Source organism: Ctenocephalides felis, unplaced genomic scaffold (assembly GCF_003426905.1).
Source record: "Ctenocephalides felis isolate EL2017-DRISC unplaced genomic scaffold, ASM342690v1 CF-g0.4_SCAFFOLD_01492, whole genome shotgun sequence".
Taxonomy (NCBI): Eukaryota; Metazoa; Arthropoda; class Insecta; order Siphonaptera; family Pulicidae; genus Ctenocephalides; species Ctenocephalides felis.
This window is the reverse complement of record NW_020537646.1, coordinates 457,889-477,968: the sequence shown is the minus strand read 5'-3', so window position 1 is coordinate 477,968 and position 20,080 is coordinate 457,889. Positions and strand designations below refer to the sequence as shown.

The 20,080-nt window shown below is 27.7% G+C and overlaps 2 protein-coding genes across 2 annotated transcripts in view; both read left to right on the top strand.

Moving 5' to 3' along the window:
- Positions 1 to 13,935, top strand: part of LOC113370154 (peroxisomal (S)-2-hydroxy-acid oxidase GLO4-like) — a 16,560-nt gene extending 2,625 nt beyond the window's left edge. The window contains exons 2-7 of the mRNA XM_026610823.1: positions 7 to 141; positions 1,267 to 1,395; positions 1,461 to 1,593; positions 1,788 to 1,904; positions 2,440 to 2,551; positions 13,868 to 13,935. Coding sequence (XP_026466608.1) covers positions 7 to 141; positions 1,267 to 1,395; positions 1,461 to 1,593; positions 1,788 to 1,904; positions 2,440 to 2,551; positions 13,868 to 13,935 — 694 coding nt within the window. The remainder of the gene's footprint in view (positions 1 to 6; positions 142 to 1,266; positions 1,396 to 1,460; positions 1,594 to 1,787; positions 1,905 to 2,439; positions 2,552 to 13,867) is intronic.
- A 2-nt stretch (positions 13,936 to 13,937) lies between these two features.
- Positions 13,938 to 19,663, top strand: LOC113370153 (E3 ubiquitin-protein ligase RNF13-like). Its single transcript, XM_026610822.1, is given in 6 exon segments — positions 13,938 to 13,943; positions 17,904 to 18,073; positions 18,222 to 18,313; positions 18,571 to 18,612; positions 18,615 to 18,956; positions 19,134 to 19,663. Coding segments are annotated over 6 exon segments (1,182 nt in total).
- The last annotated feature ends 417 nt before the right edge of the window (positions 19,664 to 20,080 follow it).

Here is a 20,080-nt window from a genome sequence, read left to right as displayed (position 1 = left end):
TTTTAGACAACTAACAATTGATCTTGTAAGAAGAGCTGAAGCGTGCGGTTTTAGGGCTTTGGTACTAACAGTAGACGCACCAGTATTTGGTCTCAGACGAGCCGATATAAGAAATAAATTTAAACTGCCCTCACATTTAAAGTAAGGAACAGAAGAGTTATTATAAGACTTTTGAAGCTTATCATATTTTCTATGTGTCAAAAATCCTTAGGGTAATGCTCTCTGCAAAGTAGGCAAAGTATACAATTTAATAAGGTTCGAATTTTATATAATTCAATGATACTTTGAATTGAATAATATGCATTCTAATCATATTTGATATTTATCTTTGGAATTCCTTCTTGAGATAAAGTATTTGTTTTGCATTTCAATATGGTATCTACGTCATATCAAATCAATTGCAACTGATTATGGTCCAAAGTATGAATAATTCAAGATAATAAATTTTATATACTGGATAGAAATTTAAGGGGCACAACTAGTGTGAAATTTTCAAAAATTCGAATTTTCAATTTTCATATTTCGATAGGTTATACCTTTAAAAATAACATACCAAAATTTTAATTCGATATCTTAAATAGTTTTTGAGTCACAGCCATTTAAAGAGTATATATATATAGAATATAATATAACGATCATTTTATCTTTAAACGCGTTTTTCTCGAAACAGCATTTTCCGAATTTGCTGCAGTGATTACTGAAAAAAAAAGATCCGATCACTATCAATTTTTTTTTACATGTTCTATATATAGATCTCCGCAAAATGAACTATTTTTTGATCGGATCAAAAATCGAATTTTGGCAGTCCAAAAACGACCAAAATTTTGGGTAACTTTTCGACTTTTTTTTTAAAAAAAACGCCGTCATTTTGTCAATTTTTGATTTTTTTTCTTTATCATAGTTCATTTTACAGACAATATTATCTAGTTTAACGAGATTTTTTTTTTTTAATTTCATCCACGTAGAAGGCCGGAATCACTGCAGCAGTGAAGGGCCTTTTTTTGTCGCGCCGTTGGAGATCGACAATAACTTAAAAAAGATTTAATTTGTTTCTTCAAAAATTTACTATGTATTATTAAAACATGTATAAATATATTCCTAAAATTTTGAAATGATTGATAAAGTAGTTTTTTTAATATAAATTCCCAAAAATCACCTTTTTTTAGGCAGTTACATTAGTTGTGCCCCTTAATATAAAATAACAGCTTTATTCTCTAACATTGCGATGTAACCAACAAATTCTATTATATTTTGTTAATTTTACAGATTAGGCAATTTCGAGGGCCAAAAATCCACAGATATTACCATCGAACGTGATTCCTCAGGGTTGACCGACTACGTAACAAAACAGTTTGATGGAACCCTAACGTGGGATGATGTCAAGTGGTTAATTAGGTAGACCAGGAAAATTCAAACTGAGAACTGAAATTGCTCTATCATAATAAATATATTTTTTTCAGTATTACTAAACTGCCGGTTTTGGTAAAAGGTTTACTAACTGCTGAAGATGCCATAAAAGCAGTTGAAATCGGAGTACAAGGCGTTGTGGTCTCTAATCATGGAGCGAGACAACTGGATGGCGTGCCAGCTTCGGTAATTAATTACATATTGCAATTAGATGCAAAATAGCAGTAATTTAATTAGAAACAATTATTTCTGAAAAAAGATTACAATAATTTATATTTCAATAATGCAATAGTTGATTTGGTAATGATGATGAACTTCTCTAAAATATGTTATTAGTATTTTCTGAATTGTGTTAATTATTATTTATTTAATAATTTTAGATAGAAGCTTTACCAGAAATTGCTCGTGCTGTGGGTCATAAAACAACTGTTATTATGGACGGAGGAATTCGACAAGGAGAAGATATTTTCAAAGCACTTGCATTAGGCGCAAAAATGGTAAATATTATTAGTATATGAATATTATCTTGAGAATTTATTTTCTAATCAATTCATTATTCAATGTCAAGAGTTTTATATTCCCACGTTTGATAAAATCAATGCCGCTTGTTAATTACCTCTAATTACTTGCGATAACTGATAAAATGCTTAAACAATTATAAAGCAAAATTTTGAGCTCTTGTATATTTCAAAACATATTTGGAATTTTCATTCATTATAATTATTAAATTATTAAACTAGTTTAATAAGAGAATTTTAAATTATATAATTATTAAACTAGTTTTTATATAATAAATTAATATCACGCTGCTAATAATCAAATCAGTCATCACGTTTTGACAAAAAAATGTATTTTATTTTTGAGGACCTAATTTTGTAAATTTTTGTAAATTAAAATTTTTCATTTTTAATATTATATAGAACTTATTCAAAATATAACTCTAGTTATAAAGAACGTATTGCCGAAATTATGCATCCTAATTAATATTATACTTTTATGATTATTTTCAAAATTTGATTTATCTTTTTCTAGGTATTTTTTGGACGTCCTGCTCTCTGGGGTCTTGCTCTCGGAGGACAAAAAGGAGTGGAAAACATTCTGGGTATTTTAAAAAATGAATTGGACGTATCAATGGCTATTTCAGGTACGAATTTATTCATATTTAAATGCTTTTATAATAATAGTAATTAGATTTTTTTTTACTGCTTATGTATAAGCTTCCCATGTGACACGTTGTTGTGTCAAATATTTTAATTTAACTTCTGTTTCCGGGCTGAGCTTAGACAGTGTAGTAAGTTTAGAATCTTTTTCTGGCAAATTTGCTAAATAAATAAACGCAATAAATAATTGTTATTCAAATTATTATAAATCATTATAGAACTTACTGCGAACTAATCGAAGAACTAAGCCTTCTTGAACTGGAAGTTAAAAATTTATATATTACACTGATTTAAAATAATTTTATTTATACCTTGAAAAAAACATACCTCCAAAATGCTTTCCAAAATTTAAAAAGTCAAGGGATATATATTTATCGGTATGATTGGCATTATAATTATTGGCGACGTCTGAATGTATCTCAAGAGGATAGTAATAAGTTACTCCTTCGACGCCTTCTATAATGTTGTGTTTGTCTAAAAAACAAAATATATTGAAATTTTAAAAATGAATGTTCAGTTTAATATAGATAAAACTAATCTTGACGTGACATTGATTTAAAAGAGTTGACCTCTCCATACAAATTTTTATGCATACTATACCTATAACTTCATTACACATGTTCGATATAGAGTAATAGTAAAGTTTATATTATTTTTACATATACATTTATTATTTTTCTTGTGATAAAAAATAAATTACCTCCATTACTAACAAATTGCAAACGATTGCATGATACGACTTCATTTTTTCGGACACTATAAGTGAAACTTCCGCATTTCATCATCATATCATCTGTGATAAACAAAATTTTAATTAAAATTTATAAATAATTTCAATCAGTTAAACTATAATATTTTGATTAAGCCAAAAATTCAATTTAATATGTGGTACTTACCCTTAGCAGAAACAAAAATCGGAGGTGCTGAGGATGAATTGTTTCTAAAATAGTCTAAAACTATTCCTTCTCGACCTTCAACACTAACAAGAATATGAAATAAATATTATAAATCATTATCTACAGAACTTTGATAAAATAAACGTTTGTAAATAATTACAAAATATTAGTATAAAATGCTTTAGCATGATGGTGAACTTTTTCATGAATTATCGATGTTTTTTAAACTGATTAATTTTTAAACTTTTTTTCCTGAGTAACGTATCAAACTAGTTTCTAATTTTTGGTGTAAAATCACAAGCCTCTATGACAGCATTAACATAAATTATATAGTTTATTCAATTAAAGAAGAAAACTGAGATACATGAAAAAACGAACAAGTACGATTTAGTCAATTAAAGTTGCAACTGGATTTGATACATAGAAGATTTTAGGATTGTTTGGTAAATTAAGTATTTTCGATGTTTTTATTTTTTTTTTATTTTTATACATACTATAAACTTGGTTTAATCATCCAGGCAGTATCACCATGTCTTGGTTGATCAATCAAAATATTAAATCCATTACATCTGGCATATTTACTTTTTTCAACAAAGTGCCATTCGTGTCTGAGAAATGAATGATCGAAAATATCGCCTTTTGTTACGCCTACACAGTTAATCTGAAAGAATTAGACAAAGTTCTCAATTTTTGAGTATCTCAAGTTTTGAGATATTTATAAATTGAATTCTTAAAATATCATTTTTATCTCTTAAATAATAACATTGATATTATATATGCAATGTGCGTGATGTAATTTATAAACATCGTCTCGGTCGTATTTGGAGATATCACATAATCAAAGCATGAGAAATGATAATATTTGATTAAAAAATTAAGCTGGTAGTCACGATGTCATTATATCATTAGTGTTATAATTTTGTATAAAATATTTATAGGCGTGTAATTCTTGTTATTGATAATTAATATCTAATTTAAAAAAAAAATGCTCACATAGAATCCTCCAAGAGGCGAAACATACCAAGTCTTTTTAAAAAATATAGGCTTGGGGTCCATAACACCATCAACCAATAAAGTTTCCTCTAAACATTTGATTGTCTATTATATTTGCAGTTAATAATATTGTTGAATATTTGTTAAATGTTTACTTACGAACACTCAAGTCATTATTGTTAACAAAGTAATAATAAAAAAATATTTGTCCTGCTCTTCCTACTTGTATTTTATCTTGCTCAATTAAAAATTGATTTGGATCGAGGTGACGACCAAAACATCGTGATATAGCACCTGAAATATAATAAATGATTTTTATCGACATAAATTGTCATAATAGTTAATAAGTCAATATATTGATTAAAAATTAACTTAAATATATAATAAAAATTACACTCTTTAGCAATACGTGACCCTAATAAATTGACTTTGCTCAGTTGGTATATTCATTTAGTGTTTTTGATATTGGGTGAAAAACTTATTACGAGGTTTGCAAATTCTATTTTGGTTTGATAACTATAGTTATTCCAATTAATTTTAGTCTTGTTGCTATCGTTTGAGCTTTTAATTTGTGAGACATTTTCAATTAAACACACTTAGAAATTGCAGCATGAATCATCTGTTTGTAAATGCATATAAATTTTGTAGTATCATGCTACGGTTCACAGAACAAAAATATAAATAATAATAAGTTTTTAATAAAAAAAATTAGTTAGCTGAACGAACTTAAATTATTTGTTCTTGAATAATTATTATATTTAATTTTCAAAATAAATTGAATAGGTGTAATTTGAAAATCAATATAATGGGAGGATATGAATAGGCCTATAAAGTTACATAATGTTTCATTAGATGTTAGATATTTTTTCTTAAAATATTCGGATATATTTAACACATATCTAAATGAAATTGTTTATTTTTTATAATTGTTATGATTTATGTTTATTTTTTCATTAACGCTAATCGACTATATACATTCTATTTAGATTTAAGAACTTGATTGATTGATTAATTAATTAATAAAACTATATGTTTTTAATAACTTTCCGAGAAAAGAAGTTTAAGCTTTTCTATAAAATCCGATTTGCTAACTTTATGGTTTTTCAAAGTTTCAAGTTCTTCTGAATCGTTTGACATCAAAATTGGAAAAAGTATGTGTGCAAAATTTAATAAGGCGCAAAAGTTTGTAACGTTATAGCAACTTGGAACAGTTATAAATCACTTATTATAAATGAAAATATTGATTTTTTGTTGATTGAGTCGACTAGGGGCCGTATATTAATCACGTGATCGATTTCTAAGACCACCCCCTTTCTTCTCTATAATACGTGTTGATCTTAAAATTACTCCCCTTCACCTCCAAACATCAGGTGTATTTTTAGTACCTAGAAATAATTGTAAATATTAATAAATATGTATACCGCTTTTCAAGGCGGCCGGCATGTTCGGACGTCTTTTCGTTTTATTATATTGGCCATGAAGGTGACAAAACTTCAGGGCATTAATCTTTACACGGAATGGTTGCTACCCCTGGTAGAGGGGGTAGCGGAGTATTTTAATTGAACTGGTTGTTCACTTCAAAAAGTAAAGTCCGCTTAACAACATGTAAATAACCAATAAAAATAAATATATTTTCTTTCATTATAACTTAGTAACAAATCAGTGATTGTAATTAGAACTGCAACAAATACATAATATACATAATATAAGATGAGTCTTCTAACAAATTCAAGATAATTTTTGATCATTTACCTTCTTTTAGAATATACTTATGTTTCATGTATCCGCAAACCAGAACGACTCCATCCTCCAATGCCAGGACCCAAGTTTGTCTTCGAAAATACTTTTCTATCGCTGATCTCTGGGGGGCAACGTCCGGCACTCTCATACTGTAGCCGGACTGATGTCCCCTATCGTACTCTGCCCTACAAATACACTTTCTCAATTATTGTCACAGCCATTCATTAGTTCAACTTTTATATACGCTTTCGTTTTTATTTTATCGCAGACAATAATACTGGTATGCGAGCCTATGTCAATGGTAACAGATAATTTATTTATCAATGCTTTGTGCTTTATTATTTTGTCAAGACAGCGTTTCAAAAATATTAAATTATTTGGAAAAAAACATATATTTGCTTTGCAACTTTCAGGATCAGATATATATATATATATATATATATATATATATATATATAGATTGTTTTGTAATTTACTTAATTTCAGAAATATTAAACGATTCGGAGTTTAAGATAGAAATGTCACATTTTTCTTAAAACAGTTTTTAACATGTGTTCAAATTTTACGGAACATTTAAAAAGCGATGGGATCTTAGACATTTTTAAGAAATTTTGACACGCTATTTAGGAACCACGTGTTTGTTTTGTTCAGGACTGTATTGTCGAATCGTTTGTTTATGACCCTGTTGTTATGCAATTGCAGAAACAACCCCTCAGCGAATCTTTTTTTATTTCTTTATTTATATTGGTTTAAAATAATAATATGCTCATTTAACATCGTTTTGAATTGTTTGGGAATTTTTGAGTTATTTTTATGTGATGACGTTTACTCAGGTTTTGGCTAGTTTCTCCGATATAAAAAAAAGTTTGCAATTAGAGCAATTAATCTGATATACCAAGTACGAGTTTTGTGTAAAAATGAATTAAGGGTTGTATCAGAAATGTATATATGAATGTATATATGTATAGATGATTTGATATTTATTTTATTATAGATATGTGTATCTTATTATTAAATATTTTACTTACGAGTCATTCGTCGTAAGTAACATAATGCTTTTAATTTGTTGGCATATTGGCAAATCCAATATGTGTAAAGTTTCTGCTGATACGTCGCAAACTGCAAATTGACTTGCATTTATGCCCATATCCTGAAAAGGAATGTAGCTGATGAAAAATATAAATGACTTAAATTTTATTTCAGAAATTAAGAATTATAGTAAAATATATTGGCTTTGACTTTGTAAAGAGATCCTACTAATTTTTAAGCATTTTTTAATTTTTTAATGTTTCAATTTCTAAATTATCACGATTACTGAAACTAAACTAACTGTGAACATCAACCGCAAAATTCCTGATGGTATTGGATAATTTATATCGATGCTCTGTAATTGCACAATAATTTGTATGCAGTACATATGATATAATGCATAAACATTTCAATAATTTGTTTGCGGTATTTGAGGTGTTATATTCATATAAATATGCGCCAGTTCATTAGTTTCTCTATTTATTTAACCTGAACATACATATTTAAATATGCGATATAGTTTATTTATACTAATACAGAATGACTTGAATTCCAAGTGTAAACTGCACATGCTGATATCATGTTTTATCTAAAATGCCTATATTGGTTCTGTGCGGATATTTGTATTTTGTGAATCAGTTTTCCACTTGTAAGTTTTTGCAAATGGTAAATTTAGCTCTTCAATAAGTACAAAAGAAAATTTTTATTTGTTTTAAAAGTCATAAAAAAATGTTTTTTTGTAAAAATTTGGAATTAAATCAAAATATGTATATCTATAGCAAATGATTTAGTACAGTGCTTATGATTATTGCGATTATCAAATACATTGTTTATTCATGAGCAATAATTTTAACCGATTAATATTTCCTATTTGATTCATAATGATTCATTCGATTGGAATGATTGTAGTGCGTATATAAATGTCGGTCGTATATTAATATATTAATTAAAATAAAATATAAAAGAGCTGCTGGTATTAATCACCTGAAATCCACAGTCCAAGTTTACTGTTCCTTCTTTGCCACCATGATATATGTATTGGTGGTCGGATGGGCAAGTATCGTCTGGTGAATCTAATTTCTCATCTGACCCCAAACCTGGAATTATGTAAAAATATTAGATTAATATTTTAATAATTACTAATAGAATATTGGAATAGTATGGAAATACATAATTCAAGTTGGTAAATGTCTGGGTCTGGCAACTGCAAGGTTGCATATTCAAATGCAGCCCTATATATACCATTTTATATGAAGTCTTGGGCATCATTCATTACTTATAAAAAAAACTTATACAATCGTTGCCAAGTTGAACAACTTGATTCTAGCTAAAGTTTGTAAGGATTTTCATGAGTGCAACAAATAAATAATGGCAATTTAACAATTTTGTCCATTGTCCATAAGTCAAACCCTAGATAAGTTTTTTTATCTCTGCCTATATTTTCCATATGAGATGATTGAAATTGATTCTTCCAAATGGGTTGAATATTTTCCACTCTTCCATTTATAGTCATGTATACATGCGATGTAATTTAACAATGAAGATGTTTTGCAAGGTCGTACATAGTACTATTCTGACGTAATCTATTCAAATGAAAATGTGTTTTAATGTAAATGATTTGGTTATGTGTTAATTGAATGAAGTAAACAGTCGAAGTAGATTATTCTATGTTGAATTGTTTAAAATACTTTCACAAATTTCGTGCCATATGAGGAAAAACGGTTTAGAAATGACTAATCAAGCTGGTAGAGCATTTTTTGTAAACCAACAGGTTGCTAATGTACTTTCACGTATTTTATGCCATTTTAGGTGAAAGGTTTTTACTATTGTCATATTGCATAAATTGAACCGGTAGATATCACTAAAAATTACTGTCATTCTGAAAAGTTGTTGATATTGTTTCCCAAAAAAATTACTTTAAGGACACTGAAAATGTGCCCTCAATTTTTTACCTTCCATTGATTCCTACCATTTATCAACTACTCATTGATGTAATGCTCAAACCCAAATTTAAGGTTTAAAAATCTTAAAATATTCTGAAACAATATTCAAAATGATTTTCTTTTGCAATGCATGTAAATGCCTTCGGTAAATATTTGACTTCTCATAGATTTCTAGTCAGTACAAAGATTTATTTACAAATAAGTATGACGTACTTATCTTCAAACGAGCTCAATAAAATATTTACAATAAACTGAAACATAACCGTTTTAAGATCTAAAAAAATATATACAATTTTTACATGTTTCCTCATTAATAATAACAATTAATTTTATTTTTTGATAAAATATAATTAACATACTTGTTGGTAATACACAAAATAATAAACAGAAAACCACTGCACTTGTCATTATTAGCTTTGTGTACTAACTGTTCTGGATTTGCAAATGATTGTTGCATAAACTTATCACATATTTATATTGTTTATAAATTGATTAATATAATTATTAGAGAGCATGCATATAAAATATAAGCGGAATTATAACAAGAGCCATTAACGAATGCATATGTATAAACAATAAATTATTCCTATCTATAAACAATAAATTATTCCTAGCTATAAACAATAAATAATTCATACCTATAAACAATAAATAATTCCTTAACATGATCATTGGACTCTATTTTTTATTTAGAAAGGAAAATGTAGAACGAATCATAATAAAACTAGGTTTAATTGGTATTTGTCTAAAGGAAGTTTCTTGAAACTCCTGATACATGCGTAGATAATCGACTTCAAAAAAATAAAAATTTAGTTTATTAGATAAAATTTTCAACCTTTTACTTCAGGATTTGAATTTTCTATTTTTATTTTATGACACTTGAATTTTCTACTAATCCTAAAGAAACGTCTCGGCCTTGCCCATCGTCTTGGAAAACTAATCAACCCAAGTCCTTATCGAGGTTTCTCTCACTATATTAAATATATGGTCTTAGACGATTCAGAATGACTCCTGAATTTCTAAACTAGTCCTAGTCCTTATCGAGTTTTATCGATAAGGTTTTAAATATTTTTTTTATATTTAATTTATTCTGCAATCTGTTTTACATGAGCATTAGCATTAAGCAGAAATTGCTAACAATAAATATCTTACAATATAAACCAGAAGATAGTAGCAACCAGCGGCGAGTCTACTATGTATATATAGGTTTTAAATATTTGGTCTCAAACGATTCAGAATGACTCCTGAACTTTTAAACTTACCTTCGAGACTAAATAAAAAAAGTTGCAAACTAGTTGGTTTGGTATTTAGCCTTGAGGCAAGTTACATGAACTTCCCGATATGTGTAAATAATCGACTTAATAAAAAAAAAGTGTAAATAATATTCTTTATCAATCCTACTTTGAAAAAAAACGATAATAATTTTAGCAAACTTTGACGAATTTGTAAAATTAAACTACTTGTCGTAAGGCCATAATATTACAGTAAGTTCTATAAGACCATGATGTATATCGCCAAAAAAAGTGCCATGAAAATCGGCTTAAATTTTTTTTCAACAGTTAATTACAAGAAAACGGCTCGGTAGATTTTCACCTAAAATTAATCAGCATCATTCCCAAATGATATCTTTCGAACAGTTTTTGATTTTTTAAAATCGGTTCGGTAGGATGAGCTTAAATGTGGACGAAAATTTAACACTTTTTTCAACAGTTAATTACAAGAAAACGGCTCGGTAGATTTTCACCTAAAATTAATCAGCATCATTCCCAAATGATATCTTTCGAACAGTTTTTGATTTTTTAAAATCGGTTCGGTAGGATGAGTTTAAATGTGGACGAAAATTTAACACTTTTTTTCAACAGTTAATTACAAGAAAACGGCTCGGTAGATTTTCACCTAAAATTAATCAGCATCATTCCCAAATGATATCTTTCGAACAGTTTTTTGATTTTTAAAATCGGTTCGGTAGGATGAGCTTAAATGTGGACGAAAATTTAACACTTTTTTTCAACAGTTAATTACAAGAAAACGGCTCGGTAGATTTTCACCTAAAATTAATCAGCATCATTCCCAAATGATATCTTTCGAACAGTTTTTGATTTTTTAAAATCGGTTCGGTAGGATGAGCTTAAATGTGGACGAAAATTTTAAACACTTTTTTTCAACAGTTAATTACAAGAAAACGGCTCGGTAGATTTTCACCTAAAATTAATCAGCATCATTCCCAAATGATATCTTTCGAACAGTTTTTGATTTTTTAAAATCGGTTCGGTAGGATGAGCTTAAATGTGGACGAAAATTTAACACTTTTTTTCAACAGTTAATTACAAGAAAACGGCTCGGTAGATTTTCACCTAAAATTAATCAGCATCATTCCCAAATGATATCTTTCGAACAGTTTTTGATTTTTTAAATCGGTTCGGTAGGATGAGTTTAAATGTGGACGAAAATTTAACACTTTTTTTCAACAGTTAATTACAAGAAAACGGCTCGGTAGATTTTCACCTAAAATTAATAAGCATCATTCCCAAATGATATCTTTCGAACAGTTTTTGATTTTTTAAAATCGGTTCGGTAGGATGAGCTTAAATGTGGACGAAAATTTAACACTTTTTTTCAACAGTTAATTACAACAAAACGGCTCGGTAGATTTTCACCTAAAATTAATCAGCATCATTCCCAAATGATATCTTTCGAACAGTTTTTGATTTTTTAAAATCGGTTCGGTAGGATGAGCTTAAATGTGGACGAAAATTTAACACTTTTTTTCAACAGTTAATTACAAGAAAACGGCTCGGTAGATTTTCACCTAAAATTAATCAGCATCATTCCCAAATGATATCTTTCGAACAGTTTTTGATTTTTTAAAATCGGTTCGGTAGGATGAGCTTAAATGTGGACGAAAATTTAACACTTTTTTCAAACAGTTAATTACAAGAAAACGGCTCGGTAGATTTTCACCTAAATTAATCAGCATCATTCCCAAATGATATCTTTCGAACAGTTTTTGATTTTTTCAAAATCGGTTCGGTAGGATGAGCTTAAATGTGGACGAAAATTTAACACAATTTTTTTCAACAGTTAATTACAAGAAAACGGCTCGGTAGATTTTTACCTAAAATTAATCAGCATCATTCCTAAATGATATCTTTCGAACAGTTTTTGATTTTTTTAAATCGGTTCGGTAGGATGAGCTTAAATGTGGACGAAAATTTAACACTTTTTTTCAACAGTTAATTACGAGAAAACGGCTCGGTAGATTTTCACCTAAAATTAATCAGCATCATTCCCAAATGATATCTTTCGAACAGTTTTTGATTTTTTAAAATCGGTTCGGTAGGATGAGCTTAAATGTGGACGAAAATTTAACACTTTTTTTCAACAGTTAATTACAAGAAAACGGCTCGGTAGATTTTCACCTAAAATTAATCAGCATCATTCCCAAATGATATTTCGAACAGTTTTTGATTTTTTAAAATCGGTTCGGTAGGAGGAATTAGCTTAAATGTGGACGAAAATTTAACACTTTTTTTCAACAGTTAATTACGAGAAAACGGCTCGGTAGATTTTCACCTAAAAATTAATCAGCATCATTCCCAAATGATATCTTTCGAACAGTTTTTGATTTTTAAAATCGGTTCGGTAGGATGAGCTTAAATGTGGACGAAAAGTTTAACACTTTTTTTCAAATTGCAAAGAAAACGCTTGCAGATCGTCGCACAAAACTGACAAACGATAGTCCCCACCGAAATACATCAAATGGTTTTAAATTTTCAAAATCGGTTCAGGGTTTTTGAGAAAACGTCGATCACAAGTCTACATTTTGACAAATGCCAAAAAAACAATACCAATTTTTGCAAACTTTGACTAATTTTCAAGCTGAACCAGTTGTCGTAGGGCCGTAAATTTTGTATGATCTAGAAGACTAGGTATCTCCGTCAAAAAAAATAATCATGAAAATCGTCGAAAATTTTTTTTTTTAAACTTTATTACAAGAAAACGGGCCCGGCCGATCTCTACCAAAAACTAATCAGCACGATTCCCGATCAATATCTTTCTAATCAATATCTTTCTAACGGTTTTGAATTTTCTTAAGGTTCAGAATTGCGGGCTAAAAACGTGCACGAAAATTTTTCACTTTTCTGCTATTTGTAAAGAAACGTCTCGGCCGATCGTCCCACAAAACTGACAAACGATAGTCCTCGTCGAGATACATCGAAGAGCTTTTAAATTTTTGAAATCGGCCCAGCCGTTTTCGAGAAAACGTCGATTTACGGCAAAAAATCTGTTCACACACACATACACACACACACACATACACACACACACACATACACACACACACATACTTTTTCCAAATTTGGTCTCATTCGATTCAGAATGGCTTGAAACGTCGAGAAAACATAAAATTAGAGAATCGGATTTTTTGATGAAAACATAAACTTCTCCTTCGGGAAGTTAATAAACATATGTTGTCATTATGTAATTCAACTTATGTTGTCTCATATATATCTTATTTTGACTTCATATACTTTAAGAACACATATGAAATTCAATACAACAGTTGTTGTACATATGGTATTTAATACCATATCATAGAACATATGTGATATTTTGAAACACAAATGCATTTGCCTATCATTGGCTGCACAATTTGTAAATATTATTGTGAATTTAATTTGCATATCTTTTGTTTCAGGTTGCAGAACTGTTGGTGATATAAATAAATCATGCGTCGTCCATGAATCGTATTATAGTAAGCTTTAAAAATGGCTGTAAATATTATTTTTAAAAGTTGTACATATTTTTTATAGTGCATATTGTACTTATGATTAGCATCACAGTTTCTCAATGTAAGATATATATATTTTATAAAAAATTACAATATTTAATAGAAAATAAACACATTTTAATTATAATAGTAATGTTTAAATAAATTTGAACGCTATTTGCAAATCATTTATAAATTTGTTTTGTATGGAAATAGCATGAAAATTTTTTCAAAAATTTTGCAGAGCGTCGAATTTTCAATAAAAAATGACCCAAATTCTTACCTAGATAAGCTAAGTTATACCTAAATTTTTTTTTTACTTTTCAAAAAAAATTTCTATATTTCCATACACAGTTTGATTGAATTGCGTACTATCTGAAAGTTAATGTTTAGAGTTAAAACTTTCAGAGAATTGTTTTTTATCAATTTGAAACCATTTGAGCCCTTGGGAGCAACGAAATTCGAAAATGTTCATAATAAGGACCACTCTAAAATATATTTACATATATATCATATGGAGGCTATAGACCTTATAATACATAATTATAAGGTCTATGTATGTATGGGGCTAAAAATTCAAGTTGTTAGAGTATGAATATTAAAAAAAAAATTAAAATTATATTATTATAAAACTATATTTAAGAGATAAAAATTGTTACTTTATTATCAATCAAAAAGCGTTAAAGCTTAGCATCAATATCATATATTAGTCGCAGACTAGGAATTAAAATCATTTTTGCTAGTTCAATATGTGGTCCATAGGATTTATATATTTTATAGTGTCTTTTAGTAACAAATTTCACAAGTTTTTCATTGATTATAATTGGTTTAGTACATATATATATATATATATATATATATATGTATATATTAATTGCAACTAATTTGTTCGAATTTATTTATCTTAACATGTGTGAAAGTATAGTCCATATAAATAATAAATAAATAAATACATAAATAAATAGTGTTCAGTACATATATTTCAATTTCAACTAGTTTGTTCGAATTTATTTATCTTAAGTTGTGTGAAACTACGGTCCATTATAGCATGAATTTTTTTTTTTTTAACTGTCAAAATAATATTTACAAATATGATATAATCTTTTGTGATAAATTTAAAAAAAATACGACAATAAACTCTGACCCCGGTGCAGTTTTAATCTTTCTCACGCTCTGCGCTACATATCATCCATACTATAGCAACATATATGTGTAATGGTTTAAATAAATATTTAAAATAGTTAATTAATTTTATAACGCGACATAAATTGTTAAAATAATAAGTATTATATCTACATTTATTTACTCATTCACATAAATGAATACTTTTATCTTTATTATATTAAAAATGAAATTATAGTTCATAAAATTTGAGAATCATAATTTTTCTTATTGATGCAGTTATATATACAGTTAATAAATGTTTAAAAGTGTGTCATAAATAGTGATAATAATAAGTGTAACTAAATTACAAATTAGAGGTTTGAAAGGATAAAAGCAAATTTAATAATACCATTTTTTGTAACATTACAAGTAAAATAAATAAGAGATGAAAGGGCTTTAGAAAATATGACCAGACACCTTAGATATAATATATATATATATATATATATATATATATATATTTAATTTAAGTTTAAAAGTCGGGCGTTACATAAATAAAAATAGTATGAGAGTTTTTAGAAGTTTACTTAAAATATATAAGTTTTAGCTAGCATCTCAGCCTTCATTTAGTGGCAATCAATATAACTATATCAATTAGAACTAAACAAATAATATGTAAGAAATTTCATAGAAAAACAACAATAATAATAATAAAAGTAATGAAAAACACTGTTATATTAGGATACAAAATTGTAAGGGTTTTTTTATTACTATTTTTAATATTATTGTTTTTCTATGAAATTTCTATGAAATATATATTTATTGAAAAAATATTCATGGACAATTTTTTTCATTGCAATATCTGTTACAACTGCTAAATAATGTAAAATCTAAGTAACATTAATTAACAATAACATAATTATAAACAAAATGAGTACTAAATAAAGGATAGTATTTTCAATAAAATGATATCCGTAATATGATGATTTAATATAAAATAAAAGCAAATAATAATAATAGTAAAATTAACATTAATTAACAATAAGATAAATATAACAGAATAGAATACTAAATAAAGGATAGTATTTTCAATAAAATGATATCCGTAATATGATGACTTAATATAAAATAAAAGCAAATGATAATAAGAAAATTAATAAATAAAATTAGTGAATAATAAAATAATACTAGAAAACAATAATAATAATAATAAAATTAGTAAATAAAATTAGTGAATAATAAAAATAATACTAGAAAAACAATAGAGTGGAATAAAACAATAAGTGACAAATAATAATAAATATAACAAAATAATCAATATTAGAAATAATAAGATAATAATGGTAATATAATAATAATTATAATAATAATGTAATAATAATAATAATAATAATAATGTAATAATAATAATATAATAATAATATAATATAATATAACAATATTAATAATATTAATATAAATGGCTAGTTATGAAATCACAATTATTAATACATAATTATGAAATTTGAATAATCCGCTAAAGTTTGACATTCCGCGTGCAATATCTTTTATTTCTGCTGGCAACACTGTTTTGATTACCGACCTTGTGTGTTTCTTGTTTTTGTCGTAAATTTAGCATGTACGTATCTGAGAAAATTTTGATCGAATATTGTGACTGTGTACAGAATATGTGATATTGAAACGTTTTAAATATGTACAGAAATACTAAAGTGCGATCAAAAATAATCGAGTTTATATAATGTCATATTGCGCATATTTTTGCTATAGTGCAACTCATACTTTGGACATATCCTTCTATGTTGGTTGATTTATGATATTAATTGATTATTCACGTTACAGACAATTATGAAATTTGAATAATCCGCTAAAGTTTGACATTCCGCGAGCAATATCTTTTATTTCTGCTGGCAACACTGTTTTGATTACCGACCTTGTGTGTTTCTTGTTTTTGTCGTAAATTTAGCATGTACGTATCTGAGAAAATTTTGATCGAATATTGTGACTGTGTACAGAATATGTGATATTAAAACGTTTTAAATATGTACAGAAATACTAAAGTGCGATCAAAAATAATCGAGTTTATATAATGTCATATTGCGCATATTTTTGCTATAGTGCAACTCATACTTTGGACATATTCTTCTATGTTGGTTGATTTATGATATTAATTGATTATTCACGTTACAGACCTAGACCATTGCACCAGGTATGTAGAAAATATTTATTACGATTAAATTACAAGTAGGTTCAAAGAGTCGTAGAGATTCTATAATATACTTACAAATTCTTGAGCATGTAGTATTCATCTTAACTTTCTGCTTTTCAAGTATTAGTTATATAAATTAAAATAGAAAATATATACATAGTCCATGTCGATATATAATTTAGATTGCTCATGAAGGTATATGAGAAACTCTTCTACAAATTTCATGTATCTTCTATGAAATATGTTTACAATTTTTCACTTGGATGCAAAATGGTTTTCAGAAGTTATATTCTTAGTTTATTGGTCAAATATTAATCTTTATATACTATTTAGGTTTATAATATATATATATATATATATATATATATATATAATCCTTATATAAGTAACCCTCCAAATTATGCTGTAAAACAAAGTTTTTGATCTTATTTTGATAGAAAAGTTCTGAATTGTAAGTCGCATTGTTTTGTTTTATACTGCATTGTTTTATATATCAATTATAAATTTTAAATATTTATCGTAATATATATATATAGCAATTCAATTATGTTATGAGTATGTAATGATTCATACATTTCTTTACGTTAGTTAGTTACAATTCCCACTACTTCTTTATCATATTTACCCAACTTATCAACTTATTTCAATTTCAAGATTGTTGAAGAGTTTCGTTGTATGCCTGCTCACTTTGGGGATAGTCTTCCCACAAATGGCTTGAGAGGCTTTGCAACCCACGCTAGTCCAGCAGATGGGTGCTCCCCAATGCGTAGGCCTCCAAATGTAACTGATAATTTTACTGGAAAGTGGATAGTATTAGTAGCAAGGTAAATGTGAAGTAGAATATTTGGATAATCCAGACACAATTTAATTAATTATATATTTAATTTTAAGATAAATAGAAATATAATGTGCTAGTTTCAAATGTACATTGAATACTAGATTATTTTCTTTAATAATAATTTTGTTTTTTAGATATAATTGTTCATTTGAAGATAAGGTGAGAAATGCTCAGAATGCAAATTACGATGCTGTAATTGTTTATAATATTAATAGCAGTGATTTAGGTATTTCATCATATTATAAAATAATGAAATATAAAAGAGCTCATGCGTGATACTTTTAAATTATTATATTAATTTATAAAATATTATATATGAAATACTACAAAGTGTATTGGTTATATAATTATATTCTTAAAACCTTGTGACTATCTAGCTAAAGATTTAATATATAAATTTATATTAATTTAAATTCTGTTAAATCATTCATGGGCTTTTACTGAATGATTATTGATAATATTACATATGCTATGTTAATACAGAGCCAATGTCGGCTAAGAATCCAGTAGGAATCCGGATCCCATCAGTTTTGTTGGTGAAGAAACAGGACGTATCATAATTTACAATTATGAATATGAGGAGAACTATTTTCTTATCATAAATTCTGACTTGCCATTTAACATTAACACACACTTATTGCTTCCATTTGCAATAGTGGTTGGTTTGTGTTTTTTGATTATGGTAGCATTTATGATAGTAAAATGTGTAAGAGAAAGAAGACGTTTGCGTCGTCATAGATTACCTTCTAGTGCACTGAAGAGAATTCCAACATGTAAATTTACAAAAGGCGATGCATATGAAACTTGTGCTATTTGCTTAGATGATTATATTGAAGGGGAGAAATTGAGGATACTGCCTTGTTCTCATGGTAAGTCAAATATTATTAGTTATTTTTAGTACAATAATCTCTTCAATATTAAATATATATCTGGCAATATGCATCTATTAATTGACCTTAAATTCCAAATTATGCATCATTTAAAACCTTTATTATCAGTATATACTCTATATTTTTATAAATACAGTGTTGTTATTTATATATCAGCATATCACTGCAAATGCATTGATCCATGGTTAACCAAGAATCGGAGAGTATGCCCAGTTTGCAAACGAAAAGTTTTCGGCCGTAACGAAACCCGCACGCGTTCCGGCAGCTCCTCCGAGAGTGATGCTGATGACACCACCCCACTGTTAAATCCAGTAGCTAATAATCATGGAACATTCACCGAAGGTGTTCATAATATGTTTCGCCGGTCAGCCTCAGAATCAGCCCTCTCTAGTCGACCATCTTCTGATTTAGGGGAATCAAGTTATAATAGAAATTATCCGCGTGGGGAAAATAATGATGATAATAGATTAGCTAATGTTACTTCAGATGGCATAAGAAATAGTGGCGATAGTCCGTCATACCAATCAGCAGATGGGGACAAAGATTCTCATTGCAGTATCCCCATGCTACACAGTAACAATGTTATGAATCCTTATCTAAGCGGCTCCTTTGCCGAATCCGATTCATTTCTCATGCAGGAACAAATCCAAATAATTTATCTAATGCCCAAAGTCATCACTCTTTAAACTCGGGTCGAGTTGAAGTGGTAGCATTGCCAAATAATAATTTCAATCATTCGAGAGACAACAATCATTCGAGAGACAACGATGATTTTTTATATAAAGTATCTCAAAGTTTCTAAAGAGACTATGAAGTTTTATTTGTGATTGAATCTAACATAAGTGATTGTATATATACTATAAAATAGGATATGTGGAAAATAAATATTATAAATGTAAGCCGTAGGTTAGACCTAAGAAATTTCAATTAATTTTATTGTACGAGTATATGCTTTTTATTTAAAACTAATTGACAAAATGTATGATCAATTTATATTTGAATTTTTATGAATTCCAATTAATAAAATATGAACTTTAATTGCACGTTTTAATTCTTAATATTTTACAAGAATCACTTTTGAACAATCAGCCTACTTGAATGTT